The 25,559-nt window shown below is 36.5% G+C and overlaps 4 protein-coding genes across 4 annotated transcripts; 1 reads left to right on the top strand and 3 right to left on the bottom strand.

Moving 5' to 3' along the window:
• Nucleotides 1-520: 520 nt before the first annotated feature.
• On the bottom strand, nucleotides 521-1,631 carry LOC130742789 (agamous-like MADS-box protein AGL28). The gene has a single exon (XM_057594887.1). It carries the CDS (start codon nucleotides 1,557-1,559, stop codon nucleotides 654-656), a length of 906 nt encoding a protein of 301 aa, XP_057450870.1. The 5' UTR covers nucleotides 1,560-1,631; the 3' UTR covers nucleotides 521-653.
• Nucleotides 1,632-8,063: 6,432 nt separating this feature from the next.
• On the top strand, nucleotides 8,064-16,682 carry LOC130746402 (AT-rich interactive domain-containing protein 4-like). Its single transcript, XM_057599020.1, has 16 exons — nucleotides 8,064-8,367; nucleotides 8,492-8,646; nucleotides 8,723-8,911; nucleotides 9,345-9,398; nucleotides 9,571-9,659; nucleotides 10,281-10,557; nucleotides 10,824-10,880; nucleotides 11,188-11,219; nucleotides 11,397-11,532; nucleotides 11,945-12,118; nucleotides 12,876-13,514; nucleotides 14,926-15,063; nucleotides 15,155-15,253; nucleotides 15,792-15,892; nucleotides 15,965-16,055; nucleotides 16,181-16,682. Exons 2-16 carry the CDS (start codon nucleotides 8,500-8,502, stop codon nucleotides 16,301-16,303), a joined length of 2,346 nt encoding a protein of 781 aa, XP_057455003.1. The 5' UTR covers nucleotides 8,064-8,367; nucleotides 8,492-8,499; the 3' UTR covers nucleotides 16,304-16,682.
• A 1,535-nt stretch (nucleotides 16,683-18,217) lies between these two features.
• Nucleotides 18,218-20,550, bottom strand: LOC130746400 (uncharacterized). The gene is made up of 5 exons (XM_057599018.1): nucleotides 20,120-20,550; nucleotides 19,675-19,827; nucleotides 19,432-19,573; nucleotides 18,731-18,972; nucleotides 18,218-18,616 (listed from the first exon to the last, which is right to left on the bottom strand). The coding sequence occupies exons 1-5, from the start codon at nucleotides 20,423-20,425 to the stop codon at nucleotides 18,410-18,412; spliced, it is 1,050 nt and encodes a 349-aa protein (XP_057455001.1). The 5' UTR covers nucleotides 20,426-20,550; the 3' UTR covers nucleotides 18,218-18,409.
• Nucleotides 20,551-21,533: 983 nt separating this feature from the next.
• On the bottom strand, nucleotides 21,534-24,745 carry LOC130746399 (uncharacterized). The gene is made up of 3 exons (XM_057599017.1): nucleotides 23,916-24,745; nucleotides 22,966-23,129; nucleotides 21,534-22,842 (listed from the first exon to the last, which is right to left on the bottom strand). The coding sequence occupies exons 1-3, from the start codon at nucleotides 24,535-24,537 to the stop codon at nucleotides 21,757-21,759; spliced, it is 1,872 nt and encodes a 623-aa protein (XP_057455000.1). The 5' UTR covers nucleotides 24,538-24,745; the 3' UTR covers nucleotides 21,534-21,756.
• Nucleotides 24,746-25,559: the final 814 nt, after the last annotated feature.

Below are 25,559 nucleotides of genomic sequence, written 5' to 3'. Positions count from 1 at the left end.
GGTACCCCGATTAGATAAAATTGTGAAATTAAAGGGCAGAAAAAGAGAGAAGTTTAGACCTTTTAACTTTTCTTGGAATCTTAGACGTCATGTCGGTTGTTGCAGTTCTTTTTAAGACATAATCTAGTGGTGGAAATGGAAATGTATGCGATGTAAAAACAAGAGAGTTATTGACCACAATAAAGGTAAGATATGGAAATTGATGTCCGGTGAATGACAAGATAATGAGATAATCTACTAAAACGCTCATGAATGATGGTGCTAGAGGCTTTTAAAAGTTAAAAAAATTGGATATAAAGAGGTTTTACATCATTTAAGGTACCGTACCCCCATTTAAATTAAGGTATCACAGCAAGCACCCACATGTAATAAAAATCTAGCTGCAACAAGAAGATAAGCATAGACAAGCTCTAACATTGATAGATTTTTGCCCATTTTTGTAAATGGCATTTAATTAACCGCAATTGAAAACAATTGCTAAGAGTCAAATTAGAAAAAATTGAAGAACTAATTAAACCAATGGCAAAACCCCAAATTTCAAAACTATGTCCACTTCCAAACAAGAACAAAATAAACACCTACATGTTAATTGGTGTTAAACTAACTATAAACTATAAAGGTCCTTCAAAAAAGACACTAACCAAACAGACATGTTAGTAAAATTGGCCAAAACCAGAAGGAGCGAACATGACACTGCCATTGGTACTGCTATCAAAACTTGGAGGAAACGGAGCAAGTGTGACACCAGTATTATCAGAGCTAGTACTTCCACTTTCAAATTCAATGCAATTCCCATTCTCTACTTCTTGCCACCCATGACAGTTATCTGAAACCACCGCTAACGGCAGAGGAGGAATCACCGATTGCCGCGGAAACGGAGGAAGAGTGACACTGACACCGCCGCCAGCACTATCATCAGTACTAGTACTCCCACTTTCAATGTAATAATTCCCATTCTGCACAACTTGTTGCCAGTTGACGGAAGAGTTAGTCACCAGCGGCGGTGGCGGAGGAACAACCGCCAAAGGCAACGGTTGCGTTGCAGTGTAAGTGTTATACCGCATAACCAAATTCAACCTGAAATTCTCCAAAGATTTCTTGAACATTTCAAGCCCATCCAAATCCATCTCATCAATAGAAGTCTCCCACCAAGAAGGAAAAACCCCAAGGTTTCTCTTCTGCTCCTCCATGATCTCCTGCAGGTTCTTCTTCTCCTCCTTCAAATGCTCCTGAACTTCGTCATAACTTGCCCTAAGGGTTTCCAACCTCTCCTCATCGTTCATGTTTTCTCCCGCGGCGGCGGCAGGGGGACCTCGGGTGAGGAAGCGGCGTATGACGGCGTCCGCGGAGGGGTAGCCACAGGCGAATAGCTTGTCGTTCGGGGAGGCGATGATCAATGCGGTTTCCGCCTGGCAGAGAATGGAGAGCTCTGTCAGCTTGTTGAACAGCCCCGCCTTCCGCTTCGAGAATGTCACGTTGCGGCGGTTTGCTTCTTCCAGTTTCTTCACCGCCGTGTTTCGCTTCGATTTTTTCTCGTTTGGTTTCTTGGGAGGAGCCATTGCCGGAAACAGAGAACAGAACAAGAACAAGAAACAGAGAGAAAACGAGAAAGTATTGATACTGAAGCAAGATTTGAGGGTTTGTTTCCTTTTGTATATGTAGTTATAGTTGTTGTAAAACTAGAATAAATCTTTGTAATTAATTACAAGGATTGCAAGATTATTGTGATTGTGTTGAAAAAAAAAAGACAATCGTGTGCATTAATTACACAATTTTGTTTTGCAAGTGTAATAAAAAAAATTACAATCTTTTTAAATTATTACATAAGATATTTTGTAAGATATCAATTGAAATTAAATCTTTTTTTCATTTTTTTTCTATGCACAAAAAAAAATCTTTTTTTTGTTTATGTAGATTCTAATTATAAAATTATATAATGTGTAAAATTTGGTGTTCAATAAAATAATATATCGCGAGATTATAATCTTGTCAAGATATTTTCCGATGTAAAAAAAAAAATATTGTCAAGATTGCCTTCCCCTCTTTCGACTTTCTTTGGCTTGGGCTCTACTTTATTTCTTTTCTTTTAGCTTTAATGCTATGTAGCTTCCAGCTTGTTTTTGCTGAGCACCCTTGTTTAACCTACTTGGGAAGGTTGGTCTCAAGGATTCTTATATCTATATATTCATTTTCTTTTCGAAAAATAAAAATAAAAAATTGATTGATTAGCAATAACCACTCTACAAATAACTTCAAGGGCTCTTTTGGTAGTTAGCTAAAAATACTAATTTGAATGTAATTTCTTAACATATACTGCATTCGTCGGAGTTGCTATTGGTGTCACCTCATATCTAATTATGTCACCCTAAAATGGTGAAAATATTAAAATACTCTTAATGAAAAAATACTCACCTCAAGGAGTTACATACCCACTTTAAAAGTTTGGGTGAAAAAATATTAATGGTTCTTCTCGGATTTTACAAATTTAAGAATAATATGAATAGATGTTAGGTGACACCAATAACATGTTTTTACTTCCTGACTTGTGGGGTAGATCTAAATTTGGTCCCTAATTTTTTTTTCCATTGGTCCGACAATTTGTTTATTTGAAATAAGGGCCTAAGACACCAGAATGCATACGTGACATATGTTTTGCTGAGTCATTAATTCACATGACAATCCAAAATGGAAACTGTTTATATGAACTTTACACATTACTTTAATTCCTTTAAAACTTCTTTCATTAAATTTATTACTCTTCCCCTCCGATCCCCTCTTCTTCGATGATCATATCCATTGAAATAGTAATTATATATGATTTGATTTATATTTAAAGATGGAAGTTAATATGCCTCACCTTATCTGAAAAAAGTTATTGACATGACTTAATGAAACTTAAGATTGAATACTTATATTAATATGTAGAGGGTGAATTGATTATTTGTTCAACTACTCATAACTAGAGATAGTAGGAATAAATTACCTCTTTCACTTGTAATCATATAACTAGCATATCAAAGAAAATTCATATAGTAACCAGCATAACCTGTAATAACTACTTTTTGTCTCTTACTACTTGTATTAATATAATCTTATAGGTAAAGATTCACTTTTATTCAGTAGATATAAATTAAAGAGCTTCTTTCATACCATTTTCAAAACACTAAAAAGATAAAAAAAATATATGATCATCCTTAATTTTTATTCAACCCGCAAATTATAATACAGGTACAGAAAAAAAACAGTAAATAATCAACATTAAAATAAAAAAATCAAAATAACTGGTCACATACAAATTAGGTAAAAATGGCACCAATGCCACATAAATTCCCGTGGTATGGAAAAAGCCCCTAAGTTTCTAATTAAGAAAATTAGGTAAATTTTAAGAGTATTTACCCTTTCTTGGTAAAGAATAAGAAAAAAACACCAAAATGTTAAATGTGAATCAAACTTTCGATATTTGCTAATTAGACCAAGTGCAATGGCTGTTGAGGATTATTGTTGAGCTTTGTTGAATTGGTGCAATGGCTGTTGAGAAATGTTGAAAGGGTTGTTGAGGAGAGAGGGACGTCCAAAATGTTGAGCATCCTCAACATTGTTGAGAGCTGCCGGGTGTGCCACGCGTCACACGCGGGTTGGCCTCTCCCAGGCGCGTGTGCCACACGGCCAGACAAGGCGCGTGACGCGCCTGGGAGGAGAGAGGCATAATTTTTTTTCCTGCAGCCGCCACGTGTCACGATTCTGTTGGCCGTCCGGATTTCTTTTATCCTTATCTTTTGAACTCAATTATTTCATCAAAAAAAATATTTTCTGAAAAAAAAAAATATACCAAAATTCATGATTTTTTTTTTCTCTATAAATAGAGACTTGGTTCGTTTGATTTGGACACAGAAAAAAACCAAGTTTTTTCACTCTCTTATTATCTCTCTCACCATCTTACTATCTTTCTATTAGCTTTTCTTTTGAAATGGATCACAACAATCACCATTTCAACACCCAGAATTCATCTAACTACCCATCTAACAACCAAAATCTCAACAATTATCCAGATCCAAATCATTTTCCCAACCAACGTCATCAAAATCCCAACATTTATCAAGATCCAAATCAATATTGGTCTAACCAACGTTCTCAGCATCCCAACAATTATGAAGATCCAAATCAATTTTCCTACCCACGTCCTCAAAATCGCAACAATTATGAAGATCCAAATCAATTTTCCTACCCACGTCCTCAAAATCTCAACAATTATCAACATTCGAATCAATTTTCCTACCCATGTCCTCAAAATCTCAACAATTTTGCAACAAATTCCAACCAGTCATCCTTTCATCCCTCTATGAGATATCCATCTCAAACACCCCCGTCTAGTGGTCATATGCCAATGGTGAATGAAAATTTTCCAGGTGTTGATGCACCCGAATTTCCCGAATTTTCAACACAAATGAGTTTTGGTGGCATGACAGCTGCTGATCATACCACTCCAAATCAAGAGGATACAACTCCTAAGAGCAAGAAAACCCAGTCACCAGCATGGAACACTACACAAAATTTGGTGTTAATTAGTGGGTGGATTAACTGTGGAACAAGTAGTGTTGTGGGGAAAAACCAGAGAGGAGAAACATTTTGGAGAGATATTGCTGAGTATTGTAATGAGCATTGCTCATTCGATCCTCCGCGTGATGGAAATGCATGTCGAAACCGCTGGAATTATATGAACAAAATACTGGGTAAGTGGATTGGCGCTTATGATGCTGCTAAGCGTCAGCAAGCAAGCGGTTGGTCGGATAATGATGTTTTGGCAAAAGCGCAGGAATTATTCGCCCGTTGTAAGAATGTTCAATTTACTTTGATGGAAGAATGGAAGCAACTCCGTGATCTGCCACGTTTTTGTAGTCAAGTAGGAGGAAATAGTGGCTCAGCAAGTAGTGGAACTAAGAGAGCTCACGATAGTGATGCATGTGACTCAACCTCTATAGGATCAATTCCTCGTCCAATCGGTAGGGAGGCAGCTAAAAGAAAGAATAAAAAGAAAAGTAAAGAAGCTCCCTTGGAGGAGGACAAAGGTTGGGGTTGGGATAAATTCGATCGTATGAAGGAGAAAGAGCTTGTACGATTGGAGAAGATAGCATCGGTGCAAGCAGAGACTAACCAATTGATGAAAACCAATTTGTATCTAAAGCTAGCTTCCGAAGAGAACCTCGATGACCATAAGAAAGAGCTGTTGAAGAAGTTGTCCCAAGAGCTATTTGGGAATTAATTTCAATCGAATATTTGTTTGTATTCGGTCAAATTTGTCAGTGGTGTCAAGTCTGTAGTGTTTGCTTTAATAATTTGTCAGTGGTGTCGAGTCTGTCGTGTTTGCTTTAATAATTTGTCAGTGGTGTCAAGTCTGTAGTGCTTGGCTTTAATGTATGGCTTTAATGTCTTTGAATATGTTCCACTCAATTCGAATCTTGTCCTTTTCCGATTATTAACTCTAGTTGATAACTTATTTCGAATCCACCAGTGGTGTCAAGTCTGTAGTGCTTGGCTTTAATGTCTTTGAATATGTTCCACTCAATTCGAATCTTGTCCTTTTCCGATTATTAACTCTAGTTGATAACTTATTTCGAATCCACCAGTGTCCACCATTCAATGTACTTATATATATGGATTATTGTGTTTCATTGATGTACCAATATCCCAAATCTCTTCCAGTCTGCTTCGAATTCTTGTGATTGTAACAAGAACCAATATCCCAAATCTCTTCCAATTTCAAAACAAATGGATCCTGATCCTTTTGAAAATCCAGTTCCAAATCCTTTTGATTTTGCAGCATACCTTCAAAATTCTGAATTTGAAGAAGCTTTTATACGCAACCAAGTTAGGGAGCATCAAAACAAATTATTGGAAGATAGGGCACCTCGTAGCAGAAAATATGTCCGTAGAGATCATGCAGCGGCAAACCGAAGGCTAATTGAGGACTACTTTGCCAATGAGCCTACATACGACGATACAATGTTTCGTCATCGGTATCGGATGCAAAAACATGTTTTCCTTCGAATCGTTGCGGACCTTTCAAGTAGTGATAACTACTTCACCCAGCGAGTTGATGCAGCCTATAAAGAAGGAATATCACCCTTGGCAAAATGTACAACAACAATGCGAATGTTAGCATATGGTGTGGCAGCAGATGCAGTCGATGAGTACATCAAAATCGGAGGTACTACAGCACTGGAGTTTTTACGTAGATTTTGTAAAGGAATCATACGATTGTATGAGCACGAGTACCTTAGAGCACCAACCGAAGCTGACCTGCAAAAAATACTACATGTTAGTGAAATGCGGGGGTTCCCAGGCATGATCGGGAGTATTGACTGCATGCACTGGGAGTGGAAAAATTGTCCTAAAGCATGGGAAGGTCAATTTACTAGAGGGGATAAGGGAACCACAACGGTTATTCTTGAGGCAGTTGCATCTCATGATCTATGGATCTGGCATGCCTTTTTTGGATGTCCGGGAACGTTGAACGACATAAACGTTCTAGATCGGTCACCAGTGTTTGATGACGTGGAACAGGGAAAGGCTCCAAATGTGAATTTCTTTGTGAATCAACGTCCCTATAATATGACATACTATCTAGCTGATGGTATCTACCCTTCTTATCCAACTTTCGTCAAATCGATTAGACTTCCTCAAAGTGAACCCGATAAGTTGTTTGCACAAGTTCAGGAGGGATGTCGGAAGGACATCGAACGTGCATTTGGAGTTCTTCAAGCTCGTTTTAAAATCATCCGTGAACCAGCTCGTTTGTGGGACATAGCTGATTTGGGTATCATTATGAGGTCATGCATCATATTACATAATATGATTGTTGAGGATGAACGAGATACATATGCTCAACGTTGGACCGATTTTGAGCAATCTGGGGAAGGTGGATCTAGTACACCGCAACCATACTCGACCGAGGTGTTACCCGCTTTTGCAAATCATGTGCGTGCTAGATCCGAGTTGCGTGATTCGAACGTTCATCACGAACTGCAAGCAGATCTAGTGAAGCACATATGGACAAAGTTTGCAAATGCTTCGTGATGGAAGATGATTTGTATCGTACTAATTACGTTATTTGTGTGTTGTGTGCTTAGTTTGTTGTCTTGCATTTTAAGTTAAGAAAATAAAATAAATTATTGTGTGCTTCGTTTGTCGTCTTCCATTTTTTAGTTAAGGAAATAAAATAAATTATTGTCTATATTAAAAAAAATTGTTAAGTGTTTATTATTTAATTTAATTTAAAACAATAATTGTAATTTTATGTAAATAATAAAAACAAAAAAATTAAATTAAATAAAAATATGAAATAAAAAAGTGGTGGGGTAGGGTGAGTGGTGGGGTAGGGTGTTGAGAGAGAAAACCATTGGAGTGAGTAATTGTTGAGAGTTTGTTGAATTGGAGAGAGAAGATGATGTGGAGTGTTGGGAAGAGAAAATGTGGGGTAGAAAAGGGGTAAACAAAACTTTTGTTGTTTAACCATCGTGAATGGTCTTATTAGAGTGAAATTGGGAGGTACAGCTGCATCATATAGTCTCCAATATGATTTTACTTCTCTTAACTTAATTACCTTCCGAGAGGGTTGAACCCTTTTTATTCAAGAATAACTTAGCCTTATAATTTTTTCGTTTCACCTTTCCACCCAAAAATAAATGTGGAATTAAAAAAATAATTTAAATAGAAATTCATAAATATTAATATAATGTGATTCTACAGGATATGCTTCATCGCGATTGGCAAATCTCTTTGCATCAACTCTTACAGAAGCATAATATGGTGGCTGATGTTTTTACTAAGTATACAACGAGAACTAACTGTCTTTAACGTGTCGGGAAGTTGTTGTCTGCAAGTGTGGTGCCTCTGCTGAGTCAGGATGTTCTAGCGTAGTTTTGTTTATTTTTCCATTTTGTAACGACATTTTTTTTTTGTAAAGGTTATTTCTAAAAGAAGTCAACAAACACAAACTAAACAAAACTCAATATCCAAGAAGAACAAATTCATGGCATTTTTGAAAAGATCATAAAATAAAAACACAACGACGTCGTTTCTAGGTTTTAGACGAACAGCAGAGAAAAGATGCGAACCCGCATTCCAAATCATCTCGTTCTTCTTGTTCAATCTTCATCCTCCAATCCAATCCCAAATCCACCAATCGCGTTAGGGTTTCCAAACTTGCACCAGTCCCTCTTCGCTCCACCCACCGCCACCGCCACCGCCACCGCCACCGGTGCACCTCTTTCTCCTAATTGCTGACTCGCTGCTGCATCCAACGATGCTCGCAATTCCTCGGCGGAGGAGGATGGTACTGAACTAACTCCCATTGGCGTCGAACTACCAGTGCGTGAAATTGCATCGTCCTTTTTTCTCTCTTTCTTTCTTTGCTTAAGCTGTTGTTCATGTTGCTGTTACACTTCTATTTTCTCACTGTTTCTGTCTCTGTGTGTGGTGCTGGTTTTTTTAGCTTCAACAATGTTTCAGTTTCATCCTCAAGGAGCTTCTAAACAAACATGTACTCTGCTTGCTGTTACTTGTGCTGCAAGTTCTGTTGAGCATAAACCTTCTCATGAACAGCTCAAATTCCCTTTCCCTGAGTTGGTTTCTGCAGGGCGTCTTGAGGTATGTGAAATCAACACATGTATAGTATTTTAATTGGAATGTAGTTTTAATTATAGTTTTGTTTTTGTTAATGCAGGTTCAAACTCTATGCGATCCGGAGAAGGAGCAGTTTTGTAAAGTTCTCGAGACGTATCAACCTAATATTGTTTACTTACAAGGGAAGCAGCTAGGAAATGGGACAGTAGGTTCACTGGTTTGGCAAGGGGTGGAATTATCCACCCCCGAAGATATAGAAGAGCTTTTCGGTCCCACATTGCCCACGGCTGTATGTATTCTGAATTTGTAGCTACATTTTAGTTCGCAGTATTTGCTTTTTTTTTTTTTGGTTTATAGGGCTATCTAGGTGAAGAAAGTATGAGTCTGGAAAGTTGCTACTTTCTTTGTTAATTTCTACATTATTCTAACTAGTAATGACTATGGGAAAAAGAAGGGAAATTGTAGGAAGTAAAATTGGATACTATGAATAATGTTAGAAATCATGGCATATGTTGTTCCCTGGACCAGTTGTATCACGTAGAAATTTGTAGTCACGTTAATATTGAATAATCAATGCAATATTTATGCCTAATTAACAAAATAAAGTGTTCTTGGTTGAATTGAATGATTCACCAGACAATTAAATTTGCATTCCTCCCCTCAATTGGCACTGTGGGTAAGTAATGATGTTTAGTCTGACGTAGTTTGAACTATTTCTTCAGGTTTATTTAGAAATTCCAGATGGAGAAAGTTTTGCAGAGGCTCTTCATCTTAAGGTACTTTTGTCTAAGTTGCTTGAGAAAACTTTCAGGTATCAAGGTCAACAGACTATCATTGTTGAGTGACAATAGTATAGCGTGTGCTACAATCACAAGAATCTCTTGCTGCCTTGCATTTTGATAATTTTATTGGGGGCATTGGCTGATTCAAAGTTGTTTGACTTTGCAGGGAATCCCATATGTTATATTTTGGAAAAGTGTTTTTTCTTGTTACGCCGCCTGCCATTTTCGTCAAGCATTTCTTTCAGTGGTGCAGAGGTATGATATTGTTTATCTAATTCCAACTTTCAAACACATGGTGCACTCACTATGAAGTGGCTTTTTATGTTTAAATCTAGTTGCCCTCCTGATGTAAGTCATGTTGGTGTATGATTACTTGTACAATTATTTGATCACACATCCTTGTATTGGGTCATCAATGGAATGAATAATTTCCTGTGAAGTCATGTTGTGTAGCTTATATGTCATGAATAGTTTATGACTTACCTAAACACACTTTTAAACTTACAAATGCTATTCATAAGAGCGTATCTTTGATAAGCTTATAGCTTATGAATAAAGATAAGCTTATAGTTCATGAATAAGCATATACAGGTTCAAGCTTTTTTAAGCTTATGAATAAGCTCTTACGTGATAAGTACTTATTCACATAAATGCTTTAATAAGCTGTTTAACCAAATGCACCCTTAATGTATGGATTAACAGTCTTTTGCTTTGAACTATTAATCGCAAGTGTTTGGAATTCCACTATGACTTGTTTCTTTTCATCCATGCAATATTTGAAACGTTTTCTTTCCAGAAAAAATAACAGAAGAAATCAAGATAGTGGGTTTTGTTATGATTTATGAATTTTCTGATATTACTTAATAAATGTTGCAGTTCATCTACACATACATGGGATGCTTTCCACCTTGCACGAGCCTCTTTTGAACTTCACTGTGTTCAAAATAATCAAGTACTTCCTACTGACAGCAATGATGATAGTAGAGAGGTGGGACCACACCTTCTTGGCAACTGTCTCAAAATCAATGTTGACCCTCCGGAGATGGTTGAAGAAGATGATGAAGAAAGTTCCTCAGGCAGTCTTCCTGCTATAAAGATACATGATGGTGAAGTGAACTTGAGATTTCTTGTCTGCGGTGCACCTTCCACTGTTGTAAGCTTCTTTGAAATTCTACTTCCTGGCTTGTATGTGCTGAAACCACACTTTAGCATGCATTTTTACTCAAGGAAAGTGTTTATAAAGCTGTCACACACTGACACCCGCACCTGCAAAAGTATGTTGAAAACAAGTTTTTCCAGTGTAGAACAAAGGAAAGGATCAAAACACACACACACCCACACAATGATGCGAGTGTGTGTAATTGCACTTCGATTGAACACTTACAACCGCCAATTTCATATGGGCTTGTTTCTTTTCAGGATGAGTCATTGCTGAAATCTTTGGAGGATGGACTCAAAGCTCTTTTGACCATTGAAGTATGTCAAATATATATTTATTATTATTGTTTTTTTTACTTTTGAAAATTTGTCACTTTAGCAAAATATAACCCATTTTTGAATGTAAAAAGTTGTCTGTTAGCCCAAGCTAAACTTTTGTTTCATCATTGTTGAATTGGGTGGTCTTTACATGGAAGCAATATAACACAAACCACAACTCCCTGTCGCGTAGCAGCTTTTTACTACTCTCTTGTTTGATGGCTTTTTGCTACAATGTTTTCATCTCTTTTAGCTGGTATCTCAGAAGTTTTTTTTTTCTCAATTTTCGTATTTTTATTTTTTTCAGATGCGTGGTTGCAAGCTCCATGGCAAATTTAGGTATGTTGAATTGTTGGTATGACATGCATATGACTAGTTCTTATACATTTGATGACTTAAAATGTCTCCTTTTTTGCCCATCTAATTTCTCTATGCTTATTTGTTTTACATTAGGACTTCTTTGGAAATATCAATATGAAATGCCACTATGTAACATATTATTATCCTCTGGTACAGTGCCCCACCACCACCTCTTCAGGCAGCTGCTTTTTCTCGCGGAGTTGTGACCATGCGTTGCGATTTATCAACCTGCAGTTCTGCACACATCTCACTTCTGATATCTGGCAGTGCCCATACTTGTTTTAATGATCAGGTATCCTTTCTATTGTCTGTTTTACTATGATTTAAGTATCATAACTGAAACAAGCAGAAAATGCTAATTCCACAAGCTATTTAATTTTTTAATTCCAAATCTTACATTTCTCTTGCATTGTGACTTTTGCTTAGATGTATATAACTATATATTCTATTTGTGAACACATTTCGCTCAAAATATGTTTTATTTCAATTTTGTCTTCAGAATTGAATTTTTTATTTTGGAAAGAAACAGTCATTTGACCATTTTCATTTCCATTAATTTGTCCCACAACAATTTAATTAGTTTTGAATCAACATTCAAATTTGAAGTGTAACATGCATTGTGAAAGTAACTTTTACCTGTTAAATTTTTTTTTTTTTTTGGATTCTTATTCTTTGGCCTAACTTTTTTGCTTTACTTTTTTTAGCTTTTGGAGAGTCATATAAAAAACGAGATAATTGAGAAGAGTCAACTAGTACGTGCACAACTCAACGACGAGGGAAACAAACAGAATATCTCTGAACCTCGCAAATCTGCATCGATTGCTTGTGGAGCAACTGTATTTGAAGTTAGCATGAAGCTTCCCCAATGGGCTTTGCAGGTTTTAATAACTATCGGTCTTCTTCACATTCTTCATCACAATATTATCTATGTTAGTGTAGTGTTGTTTTAGCAGTTAAAATTATGATTTCTGAATGTGTCTTCCCTTCTTTCTACTTTCTTACGGCGGATTTATCAATGTTCTTGTCCTATATGCTTTGACTTTAAAAAATGAATATTTTAAAACAATTCCTTTACCGGAAAAAACAATCAAGTCGTGTTTTATACAAGAGAAAAGCTTTAAAAGTGATCTTTTCTTGAATTTCCATGAAATAAACCTCCATATTTTTAAAAAGATATTTTGTAGACCTGTATTTGAATTATTAGTATGGCCAGTCCTGTGAGCTAAAATGACGAGGATGTCAAATGTTGGAGAAATGATTTCTTGGCTTGAGATAACTCCCTTCTGTTATCTGGTAGATAGTCTCAGTTCCTATCTTTTCAATAGAAACTACTGGTTACTCATAAGGACAGGCTTAGGTAGTAACTGGTAGTTCTACAACCATCTTTCCTGCTGATAACACGGGCTCCCAATAATTTCTTGTTTTTGTTTTCAAATTGGATGACCTACATTTGCATGGCAAATAATGGATGGTAGCAAGCATGATGTTACACAGGCGTTTAGCCTATCAAATATCAATACCTGGATGTTGAGTGTAGTACTAGTACCTAAATTTTTAAGAAGTGGTGTTCTATATGTTCAAGCATGTTTGCTTGATATTCAAATTAGTAATTAGATGTGTTTTTACTCCTTTCAGATTTTGAGACAGCTAGCACCTGATGTTTCATATCGAAGTTTCGTTGCACTTGGCATCGCCAGTATTCAAGGGTTGCCAATCGCTTCTTTTGAGAAAGAAGATGCTGAGCGCTTACTTTTCTTCTATGAAAGCTGTGAGAAAGATAGCTGTGTAAACAAAAACGATGTTGTTTTCAGCAGTCCACCAGTTTGGTTGAAACCACCCCCTCCTACGAGAAAGAGGTGTGCACCAAGCCAGGGGGCTAGTCCTGGCCTTCATGATGGCGCCTTTGCTGGGCAGGGTGCTTTTCAAAAAGTAGATGAAGAGGAAAAAGGTAAAAAAATGGTTAATGGGATGAGCACACCCTTAAATCCAGCTAGGCAGAGATTAAAAGTATCTGCAATGCGGCCAATTCCTCATGTTGGTCGCCAAAGAATGACACCTTTCTGTCGACCTATTGAGACAAATGGTTTTGATGGTGCCCAAGTTGAGCCTATTTTGCCACTTGTTGCCCATACAAAGCGTAGTGTTGGATCAACATCTGCAACACATAAAAAATCATTTTCTAGCTCAGCTCAGTCTAAGCAAGTTATTTCATTGAACCCATTACCTTTGAAGAAACATGGCTGTGACAGAGGCCCAGTACAGACCTGCCCTGAGGTGAGTTTTCCTTTATCCATTGTTTTAAATATGGTTTTCAGTGTCATTTCTATGCTTAGGTTGATACTGTAATCTCAAAAGTTCTGCTTGTGCTGAAAATTTGAGTGGTAGTACACTAATGTAATTATCTAAGCTTACATGTGAAATTATTTTTTGGATTAAGTATAACTCTTATGATTACTTTTTTTTGATAGATATAATTGTGTTCTTAACTTGATTTTTGCATTGTACTCTTAAAGTAGAATCCTCTAAATGCTACATGAGTTGATGAAAATAGCAACTGTCATTTCTCATTAGAGTAATTTGACTTGATTAACAAATTAAAGACCAAACGGTTATAGTAGTTTTTTCCAATGTAACTGCACAAAAAAAACGATTATAGTAGTCATGCAATTGCACATGTAAGTGTAACTTAAATCAATTATATTATTTTGGAAAATGGAAGATCTATGTGGAATCCAAGCAAGGTGGGTGAAATGGAGGATTTCTTCAGGTGTGATTTGGGATAGCAATGACCATTCAGGCTGAAAGGAAAATTTTACCGTACAAGTTTACAACCATAAGATTTGCAATGTTGCATGAGAATGAATATTGGGTACTAAAAGGCAGCAAGAAAGTTAAATCAGTGTCACAGAAATGAGAATGTTACAATGGATGATTGGATACACAAGAAAATGTAGGATACAAAATACAATTGTTAGAGAGAAAACTGGAATAGCCCTCGTTATAGAAAAAATGGTAGATTCTCAGGTTAGGTGGTCTAGACATGTAATGAGAAGACCTACAAATGCACCAGTTGAGAGGGTTGACTAGATGGAGGATTGTCCAATAGCTAGAGGTAGAGAGAGACCAAGAAATAATATAAGAGATATTTAGAGGTAAACAGCTTGTCTTTAAATTTAATATATGACTGAGTTTTATGGTGGGAAAAGGCTCGGATGTTGTTGGAAGAACATCTCTGTAATATATTTGTTTTGATTCAATGGATTATTATGAAGAGATGAACTCGATCAATTTTATATGTAAATATTCCACCACATTTAACTTAACTCAAAATTGATATGATAATTTTTAATCTCTATTCTTGAATGATGATAGTTTTTTTCCTTCACATTCTCATTATTCTATTAATAGTTTATTTAAAGTCATTTTTATAACAAGCTGTCCTAAATATTACTAAATTGACTGGGTTAATCAATATCTCAATGATACTTAAATTCAATGGGAATCCATATTCCATAAATTGGTAATATCTTTTTTTTTTAACTTAATATTTCCCTATTAATAATGTTTTAGTTCACATTTCAGGATGTTATCCTAAATATTACTAAATCATTCTCATTATGATGCAAATATTCAATGATAAAATATATTTTTAAAAATTCAAATAAAATTTCAATTTTCTGTACAGGAGGAATTTCTTAAAGATGTCATGGAGTTTCTGATTCTCCGGGGACACAGTCGACTTATTCCTCAAGGAGGGCTTACTGAGTTCCCTGAGGCCATACTCAATGGAAAACGCCTTGATCTCTACAACTTGTATAAAGAGGTGAACCAGTGAAACTGTTTTCTTTGAGAATTATTATGGCTGGGGTTTTCTTTGTCATATATTTTATGTCTAAATTTGCTGGCCTTCATAGGTGGTTACCAGGGGAGGATTTCATGTTGGCAATGGCATCAACTGGAAGGGACAAATCTTTTCAAAGATGCGCAATTACACAACAACCAATAGAATGACCGTATGTTTACTCAGATTCATTTATGAGGATTATAGATGAATCTGTTTACTCATTTTGTATGGGCTAAATAAAATACGGGTACCATGTAGCTATATCTATGTTCGTGTTATTATTTGGTCCCCAAGGTTGACCATTACTTGCACCTTCTATAGAAAACCTTCAGCAGAAGCTTAGATGGACACTTTCCTTGTTCTACAGTAATCTGTTTTATTCCTCATCCCGAAAACAAAAATTGATGCACCTTGTTTGCTTGTCTTGGTTAGGGCTTTGAGAGAGGATTTGGTGTGATTACGGATAATCATGTGATTTGATAATTTCATGGGTTGGCTTTGCCTCTGATGTTGATTCTTCAAAACATTATTAGGGTACACAATAGAGGAATTGTTTTATGAAGATTTCGAAAAGTTTAAACTGCACCAAAAAGAAGTTCAAAAGCTAATTCAGATTTTATGTGATCACTAGATGTTTTTTAAATCATGTGAAATTAACTGGCTGCTAATGTATTCTTTTTCTCCCGATGATGTGTCTTCTTCCACAGGGAGTTGGAAATACACTCAAAAGACATTATGAAACCTACCTTCTAGAATACGAATTAGCACATGATGATGTTGATGGAGAATGCTGCTTGTTGTGTCACAGGTTTGTACCACTTTTTGCTTACATCATCTCATGTTTTGTATGTTTTCCTCACAATCTTTCACTGTTCAACAGTAGTGCAGCCGGGGATTGGGTGAATTGTGGCATATGTGGTGAGTGGGCTCACTTTGGCTGTGACAGAAGGCAGGGCCTAGGTGCATTTAAGGTACAAACATCATCACCTGCAATTGTACATTAAAGAGTCTTGATGTCATCTATTGCAAAACAACTTATCTCTTTGCTTTTAAATTGTATTAAGGATTTACTTTTCTCCATTTACAATTTCTGCAGGATTATGCAAAAACAGATGGGCTAGAATATATATGTCCTCATTGTAGCATTACAAATTTCAAGAAAAAACAAAGTGTTACTAATGGGTATTCTCATGGGTCAATGTCATCACGACCCCTTTGATAGAAGAGTTTTTCCGATGCCCTTATGTAACAGCGCTCAACTAGTTACTTCCTTTTGTGAGATTTATCTGTAATCATTGTGTTTTAGATAGATTAGTGAAATGTAGGATTAAGAAAATGAGAATTAGGTTTAATCGACGAGAATGTCATTAGGAGTAGGCTCCCCTTAACCCTTTCCACATTTGTACTTGATCAAGGGGGAACAGAACTTCGTAATTCAGATTATGGAACTCCTACCACTTTAGAATCCCGTCAACCCTTAATTGTGAGAGTGACTTGTAGTTTACTTTATTCCCACTGTCCTAAAAATGTATAGTCTTATATGTGCACGAAACTTGTTTATATGATTTAATAGATAATTTTAATGTCTTTTTCTTTCAGCACAGACATTTATATGCACAGACACCAGTTCATTGTTTAAGTATGCCACTTGAGCTTAAGTATGACACAAGTAGTTACATGGTTCATTATGTTTAGACTTTTAAATTTATTTTATATCACTTTTCTATTATAAGTCCCAAAATATTTGAATAGAAAATTAACGTTCAACAATGATATATACACACCTCATTTTTTAAACACTTCATTTTCACCTATTTTTTATTTCTATATATCTTCTCTTATCATCTATCACATCTCATATTTTCTCTCTCTTACTTTTTCTTTTCTTCCTATCTCTCTCCTCATTCCACTTTTTCCACCTCTATTAGAGGTGTGTAAGTAACATTTTCTGCTACTATGCAAGAGTAATTAAAGCACTAGAGTGCACGACTAATGTTAAATCATAATTTTTCTAAAATAAAAACAGAATAGAAAATTAGCAAGTCCTAAATGTTACTCCCTCCGTTCCTTTTTAAGTGTTGTATTAGAAGAAATTTTGTGTTCCAATTTAACTGTCGTTTTGATGTTTTTAAGTTCATTTTATCAATTATATACCCTTACTAGTAAGTGGAAATTTAATTCTCATTACATCAATTCAAAGTCTTGTCTAGTAAGTGGAAATTAAAAGAGCTTTCAAAGTTACATAGATAAAAGTGTTAACATTAAAAATTGGAGGAAGGCTATAAATTTTTATTGCTACTAGGAAAGGAAGAATGATAAATAGTTTAATGATATGAGACAGAGTGGAACAAAAAATTAATTATCCACTATTTTGGTTGGAAAACTTTATAACTTCATGATTAAGATGTGAGAGGGTAGCATGGGAAAAAAACTCCAATAACTCACTATCTTGATTGGAGAGTTTTTTGCTAGAATGACACTTAAAAAGGAACGAAGGGAGTAGTTTTCAATTCTACCAAGTCGTGCGGTTATCGAATGATAGCTCAAGTGGTAAGAGCTGGAGGATATGGGTTGGGGAGGAAAAATTTTTGGGGATCGATTCTTAGAATGTGTAATTTATCTTTCCGATATACCAAAAATTTTAACATGTGGTTTGTCTGCCACGAAGCATCACTATATTTTTTTTTGTCAAATTAATAATGATCCAAATTAAAATTATTCTTTATATACGTTGATGTCACTTTCTTTTGAGAAGCAAGGAAGTGGCGGGAAAAGTAATAGATTTTAAAGTTAATTTTTTTGAACCAGATTTTAACATTAATTGGTCCAAGAGAAATAAGATTAAAAAATGTACTTAAAAAAGTACAAGGTAACATAAATACCACTTTCATATAAAATCATGTTTTTACCAGAAATATTTAAATATTTTATAAATATGTATTATAATGATCGAGAGTTGAATTGGATGTCCATTCCTACCCGCTGATTCACGCATTCAATAGTAAGTAAAATATTTTATTTCATTTTTATTATCACTTAGGTATAAAAATATCATCTCATTTTGGTTCTAAGAAGTAATGAAAATAACTTTTATTAGAAAAAAGAGCAAGATAATATTTTATTTGATTGAAAATGACAAATGAAAATATGAAACATTTTTGCAAACAAGCCTTTAGAGACTTAAGCTCAACAAGTACAACAAGAACTATCCACAATCACAGGTTGCTAATGCACATACTTATTACAAAATTGTTTCCTAAGATACACAACCTTGAACTCAGGCCAACCTTTTACAAGAATCAGAGCAAAATTGTTACACAGGTGACTACAAGTATAGCTGGATGAGCTCATCACTAACAACAGATGGAGTAAGAACACCTAAATCTGTGAAAAGCAGAGTCAGATATTGAGGAGGAGTATAATCCCGGGCAGAGCATTCAACCTCAACCTTGGACGGAATAGGAACGCCAAAATCAACTGGGCGTAACGCAGGTTCCAAATCCTTTTGATCGAGAGGGTAAAGCCGAGCAAACTGCAGAGGAACACATACATAATATGTAATTATACAAGGTCTATTTCTAATTAATGCAAGCATTCTAAGGTAATTACTGAAGTACTAGATTAACATCATAAGTTGCAAATACACCTTGTAACTCTCAGCAGCCACATAAACTGGCTTATCCAAACACTTTGCAACCAAAGCAATCTGGTAAGTCCCCATCATGTTGATTATACCACCACTTTCAACAACTCCATCTGCCCCAAATAATACCATGTCCACCTCATCCATTGTATATGCCACTGCAGAGTCTATTACCAGTTTCACAGGAACATCAAGCTTGGCCAGCTCACTGGACAACCTTAAACCTGTCCGGTCTGGTCTCCCCTCTGCAAATTCATGTAGAACACAGTTACAAAGTCGGAACCACAAACTGCTAACGATTAAAACAACAAAGATTCAGACTCACACCTTAGTTTAAAATGAGATGATCAAGAAATCAAAGTGACACAAAGCTTAAAGCCCACCTTCAATGCACAAATAGAATTACAAAACATGATTCAAACTCTCCAGCACAAAACGTCTAAACACTGGAAAGAATATTTTTATAACACTATATTGAAGAGGAAAAGGTCAATTACCATGAAATTAAAACAACACTAAGAAGATTTCTATCAACGGACTAAGCAATACAAGCCACAAGAACAACAGCAACAACAAGCATAAGTGTATTTCCACTAATTGTGTCCTTATTGATGCTATTCACAGCTAATACAAAACTTATCACTCACACTTGAATTTCCAACAACAATACAAACTAATCAGTAATCAGAGTTAGAGAGGAAAACCAGTGCAGAGGACCCGGAACAGCTTCTTATTCTGCGCAGCCAGTTTGAGAAGTTCAAAGACAACTCTAGAGAAACCATGAACCAAGATCGTACAACCATCAAATATAAAATCTTGGCCCAGCATTGCAATAATCTTGCGAGCCTGCAAAAACAAATCAATTCAGACAGCTAACCAACTAACTAACTAACTAACTGAACAACCAAACCAAGTAGATAGCATGGATGGATGCGGGATGCCACTACCTTGAGGGAGATTTCCCCAAACTTTTCAGCGCGCTCAATCAAACGCGATTTTGCCGAATTGAAGTTTTCATATTCCAAAGCAGAAGTCCTTGTCACATATCTCATAAACAAATCACATGCTGCTGTCAACGAGATCGAGGTCGTATCCGATGACTGCAAAACCCTCATTCAAGTTAACAAACCAATCAATTCACAATTCAAAAACAAGAAAGAAAAAAAATGCCACTACCCATTTTCTTCTTTCTCACATTACATGATTACTCTAACATGCATGACCCTAGTTGTTATCAATCATCATGATTATCATTCATTCAATCTAGCTTAGTTTCAACAATTTTATTGCAATTTGCGAGATTAAGATCATTTCTAAGAAGTGAGCACAGTTAATTACAAATTAACAAACAAAAAAGCGTTGATTAATCAGAGAAATAGAGAGTAAGGTTACTTTGAGGGAATCGGAGGCGTTCTTGAGCTCGTTTGCGAGGTGCACTATGGTGGAGGCCTTGCTGGAGCTGATGACAGCGGCGAGGGCGCGAATGGCGGCGACGGCCTCAGCCAAATCGGGGTTTCTCCGCCACTTGTTGAACTCGTCGATCACGGAGAAATTGGAATCAGCGGCGGTGTGGGAGGGGGCGGCGGGGGTGTTGGAGGGGACGATGGCGGACTCGGCCTGAGCGAGCCACTCGTCGCTGACGACGCCGAAGTGCGCCATTCTGTTCTGGTAGTACGCTGATACGTCGCGATTCTCCATTGAAGCACCACCGAGCGAGCTTCAATGCGTCGTCGTTTTGGTTCGACGATCCCTCTTCCCCAATTTCGTGTATCAGAAGAGTAACGCAAGAATATAATTTTGTTTTATGATGGAAACAAAAATAATTGGTTACTTGAAGCCTCTTTCCTAATATCAATCATTAAATGGAAATGAGTTAAAGACTTAAAGTTGAGTTTCTTTATTTTTTAAACAAGCTCCATATGTTATTAAGAATCATCCCATGTACCATTACATCATGATGTACTAGTAGAAGAAGAAAATGAGGTGAGTTAAAAAAAAAAAAAGAAGAAGAAAATGAGGTTAAAAAACAGAAAATGTACAAATGAGGTTATTTCACTCACTTAAATCAATTTTAGGTGGATCGATAATATTTAAGATAAGGAGATTATTTAAATTACCAATGAAAAAACTTGGGTTAAATCACCTTAGTTCTAGGTGGACTAATGATATTTAAGATAAGTGAAATTTTTAACTCTTATTTTAAATATTATTGGTCAACATAAGACTGAGGGATTTAACACAAGTTTTTTCATGGTCATTTAGACAACTTCTTAAGATAAGTGTTATAATATGAAATTCTTAGCTCACTTATATTTTAAATATCATCCGTTCACTCAGGACTATGATGATTTAAACCCAAATTTTATCTAAGGTTATTTAGACAACTACAAATTCAAATGTTTTATTAATCCTTTTAAACCTAAATTACTAATTTTCACTTTTAACTTCCCCTCATCGATCTCTTCCTCTCCCTTACATTTGTCTGCATCTCATTTTCTTTCCCCACTGTTGTTTGCAGTGATGACTGATGGGGATGGTCTGCATATGGTGGTTGGGGTGGTGGTGTGGGACTGTGGTGAAAAGAAGAACGGAGAGGATGAGCAAATTGAATGGGCTGTTGTTGGAGATTTTCTTCTTCTCCTCATAACTAACCAATAATATTAAAATTGGCTTACAAACATACTAATACTACAAACCAAATAACAACTCTGATGAGATTGACAGTCAGTAAGGAACCGAAAAACGATTGCCGAAGGCACAGGATATAGATTGTAGTGGGAGGTAACACCAAAAGCAAACAGTTCAATGACGAGAGGAAATTCAACTCTAGAATGTTTAATTTCAGCCCACTGAAGCCTCACATTGTGTTGGGGAGAGGGTACACATTTACCACTTAATTTTGTTACAAATGATAATACAAAATGAGTAAAAAGAATATGTAAGCTTAATTGGCATAAACAGAACTCAGAAATAATATAGAAAGGAAAGGAAAAAGAAAATGTATAACTACTTCTAGCTGCATCAAAATGCTATGAGCTGTGACAAACAACAGCAGTACACGATAAATCACTGTCTATACCCCACAAATTCAACTCTTCGAGCCGTTTCTGAATTGAGTCCATCTCCATTTCAGTTGACCAATATACAAACTTCTTATCCCCTAGAGAAGATTTACTAACATTACCGGACCCAATCTTCAAGCCAAAAGAAGTCTCATCAACTCTCCTAATCCTTGCACCATTTTGTTCCAATAACGTTGTCACAACATGCACAAAACTCAGGCTATCATGAGATGCTGAATCTTTACCTGACAAAGAGTCTGCCATGGCTACTACCTTTGACACAAAGTCGGTGGTCCAGATTTTCTTACTAGAAGATGAACTTCTAGCATAAAAAAGTTCCAAGTTGTTTGCAATAGAGAAATCATCTTTGAGATCTCCGTTCTCAAGCATGAGGTCAGATGTGAGAAGCATGCTCCCTTCAATAACCCATGTGTTATACATATTCTCGATACACTTTTTAATTACATAAGCCTTTGCCAAAATACCCTTGATAGTCTCAAATCTCGAACCTTGCGAAGTCAGTTTGTGCAATCCAACACTACTTATAAATTGGTCCACATTAATTACAGGATGTCCCCTCCTTGCTAGATCAAATAAGGAGTCAGATTGGGGGGCCATAAGTATGTAATTCCTGATATTTAGCCTCTCAAAGTGGCATAGTAGATTTCTTGCTACAGCATCTGAAACTCCAATAAGATTTACCAAGAAGATACTATTCTGTTGCTGCAGAGTGTGCAGCAAAGCTCCAAGTTCTTCCAGGTTCTTGACAACCTTTCCGGGAAGAACTTCTCTGAAACAAAAATCAAACCATTTTAAACTACTCAAAGGCTGCATTTCCAAAATATTGAAGTCCAGAGATCTTTCCTCTAGTAATTGAGAATCAGGTCCAGCAGTTTTCCCATAGTTTACTCCAGCATCTCTGTGAGAGACACTTAATGCTCTCTCATGCAAAAAATTAGCATAGATATTAAAGTAACCACGGGATTGAATAAACTTAATGAACCAAGGTGTCCAAATTCTCTCCCCCATTTTCTTGTACCATCCTGTTGTCACCTGGACAAAAATAAGAACTAAAATTAGGATGAACTGAATTGTTGTTGTATAAAATTCAACAAAAGTGAAAATAGGATAAGAGTGAAGATCAATAAACATTTTTTGTCAAAATAAAATGATCACCATCCCCTCAAGAAATGGCTTAATGCCCTTCGCCTTGTTTTTGTCATACCACAACCTGAACTCTTTCCATGGCTTTGGAAAGAGAATCTGACCCCAAGTACCAACCAATTGGTATAAGAAAAGCCGCGTCTGGTCATCCAGTTGTAATTTGTTTCCATGTTTACCTGCAAGCCAGAAACCAATAATATCATCAATAAATTGTATACAAGTAATGAATCAGCACAGTACAATCACTAAGATAACGAATAACACACAATAAAAGAGGAAAATCACTTAAAGTTCTTTAACAAAGAGATTCCACCATTCTCTACTTTGTCATATCCGTTTTCAAATCATTATAAAACACACTAAAAAAAATAAAACATAAATTTTCATCAAACCAACTTCTTATCCTACAAAAAACAGTCATCAATGTGGGGATCCATTAACCAGGACAATCTGAGGATCCAAAACATACGAAACAGTATATATTTGCAGATTCTAGCCCCATGTAACATTTGCAGAATCTAAAAATGCTAAGACAGCTCCTGCTATATTCATCTCAAATAGACAACTAGCTAAAGCATACATGAAACATCTCATTGAATGCTCACTAATAGAACCATCCTTGAAATCTATTTATATTATATCTCTAATCTCTCTTACAAGCATAGTAGTCAATGGCGGATCGCGGCCTGTCGCGGATGACCCCCAAAGATGAAATCCCATACAAGGGAAGGCCTATTGGCCGCGAATAGCGGGATTTCACAGCCGCAACACGCTACGAGACGGCGCCGCTATCGATAACTAAGCTTACAAGTAGTACTGGCAACAAACTACAAAACCTGTTATTGTTCATCCATGAAGTAACCATGAACCAGATTCTTCTTAAGTCTAAACTTCACTAGCTACCATCAATCAAGTAACATACTATAAAGCGAAAATAAATACATAACCAAAGAAAATGGTACCTGGGACAAACCTTGCTCGTTGCAACGTAGCTCCAAAGATGAAAGGGCTATAATTAGAAGCATTGTAATAGAAATTCACAATCAAGCTCTTAACAAACTCATAGTAAAGCGACGAAACCTCCAAATCATCCTCCACCACAAAGGCAAACTCGTCATCGGAACCGGGCCACCACGCCTCCAACCACTGTGCCTGCAAGCCCACATTGCCAGTCCTGTAATGCACCACCTTTTCACCAAATCTCCAATCAAACCCATCAACATACTCCACAATGCGATGCGAATCGCGCAGCTTCTGATCCACAGAGGACGCATCGTCGGAAAGGACAAAATGGTCAATGTAGATGTGGAGGTGAACGCGGTCGCCGAGGTAATCAGCGGCGGCGAGGGATCGGAGGCAGCGGGTGACGGAGTCGAGGCGGTTATATGCGAGGAGTTTGATGACGAAAGTGAAATTGTTGGTGGGGGAAATGGGGGTAGGGTTTGGAATTGGGTTCTGGAGGGTAAAATTAGGGTTTGATTCTGGGATTGAAGATGGGAGTGAAGATTGGTGGAAGGTGTAGAAGATGAATGCGGCGAGGGAGATGAGGATCAGTGGGAGGATGTGCCTTTTGGGTCCCACCATTGGTAAGGGTTTTCAGATGGAGAAGATTGATGCAGAACATTTGCAGGTTAGGGTTTTGCAGAAGAAGACGATCATGGATCTCACTGAAACGAGAGAGATCTCACAGAGTCACAGTGAAGAAGATAGCAACGACAACGGAGTAGTGAAACGACGCCTATATGAACCAAGGTTGCGTATTCCTGAAACTCTAGGGACTAAAAGTGTAATTAGTCATTTTGTACTAACTGAACCAACACTTTGTTAGTTACTATCGATTTTCTTACCCAATTTTGATGGAAGGGGATGGAATAGAAACACTCATAACTATAAACACAATAAGAAAATGTGGTTTTATTCACAGGTACAAAATTGTTAGTAATTAAGCCCTTTACCGGTTCTATATATATGTTGTGATATCAATTGTGAGTAATTAAGGGGATGAAATAGAATGTGTTGAGTAGTTTATAAGTGAGAGGACTCATAGATGTGGTGTCTAATACACTTGTGATTTGCTCTTTTACCCAATGTGATGATCCTCTCTAATTTTAAATAATCTCTTTTGACCCAAAAATTGTATTAGAATCAATGGTTTGTTTGGTCATGGTGACAGCTTTAGGGATGGCAACGGGGGCGGGTACCCGCAACACTACCCAGGGACAGATCCAAGTTGTGGAGTATGTGGGCAAGTGCCCTCACTTAAATATGAAAAAATACATTAGAAAAAAATTTGAGTAGTAAAAGTATGTGGTTTTTTATGATTCCTTCTTTAAAAATTGCCCTCACTTATATTCCACATTGCTAAATACCCTCACTTGTGTTTCACATTGCTAAATGTCATCACTTGAGTAGTAAAATATGTGGTTTTTGATGACCCATTTGGTAAAAAATGACTTCACTTATGTCTTCTTTGGTAAAAAATGTTTTCACTCCTAATAGGATATGTTAATTTTTTTATTACGAATTTATATGTATATATTGCCCTCACTATATAAAATTTCAAGATCCGTCACTGACACCACCCGCGGGTAGTATACATGTACCGC

Source organism: Lotus japonicus, chromosome 3 (assembly GCF_012489685.1).
Source record: "Lotus japonicus ecotype B-129 chromosome 3, LjGifu_v1.2".
NCBI classification, from domain to species: domain Eukaryota; kingdom Viridiplantae; phylum Streptophyta; class Magnoliopsida; order Fabales; family Fabaceae; genus Lotus; species Lotus japonicus.
The sequence above is the reverse complement of the archived record's forward strand: the minus strand, read 5'-3'. Positions and strand labels throughout refer to the sequence as shown.

Excerpts from the sequence above, each read along its gene's own strand:
- LOC130742789 (XM_057594887.1), bottom strand. The coding sequence starts at position 1,559 with ATGGCTCCTCCCAAGAAACCAAACGAGAAAAAATCGAAGCGAAACACG.
- LOC130746400 (XM_057599018.1), bottom strand. The coding sequence starts at position 20,425 with ATGGAGAATCGCGACGTATCAGCGTACTACCAGAACAGAATGGCGCAC. Across the intron at positions 19,574-19,674 it reads TTGGGGAAATCTCCCTCAAG|GCTCGCAAGATTATTGCAAT; the intron begins GTAGTGGCATCC and ends TTGTTTTTGCAG. Across the intron at positions 18,617-18,730 it reads TGGCTGCTGAGAGTTACAAG|TTTGCTCGGCTTTACCCTCT; the intron begins GTGTATTTGCAA and ends GTTCCTCTGCAG.
- LOC130746399 (XM_057599017.1), bottom strand. The coding sequence starts at position 24,537 with ATGGTGGGACCCAAAAGGCACATCCTCCCACTGATCCTCATCTCCCTC. Across the intron at positions 23,130-23,915 it reads ACGAGCAAGGTTTGTCCCAG|GTAAACATGGAAACAAATTA; the intron begins GTACCATTTTCT and ends TCTGGCTTGCAG. Across the intron at positions 22,843-22,965 it reads AGCCATTTCTTGAGGGGATG|GTGACAACAGGATGGTACAA; the intron begins GTGATCATTTTA and ends ATTTTTGTCCAG.
- LOC130746402 (XM_057599020.1), top strand. The coding sequence starts at position 8,500 with ATGTTTCAGTTTCATCCTCAAGGAGCTTCTAAACAAACATGTACTCTG. Across the intron at positions 10,558-10,823 it reads GCGGTGCACCTTCCACTGTT|GATGAGTCATTGCTGAAATC; the intron begins GTAAGCTTCTTT and ends GTTTCTTTTCAG. Across the intron at positions 11,533-11,944 it reads ATACTTGTTTTAATGATCAG|CTTTTGGAGAGTCATATAAA; the intron begins GTATCCTTTCTA and ends TACTTTTTTTAG.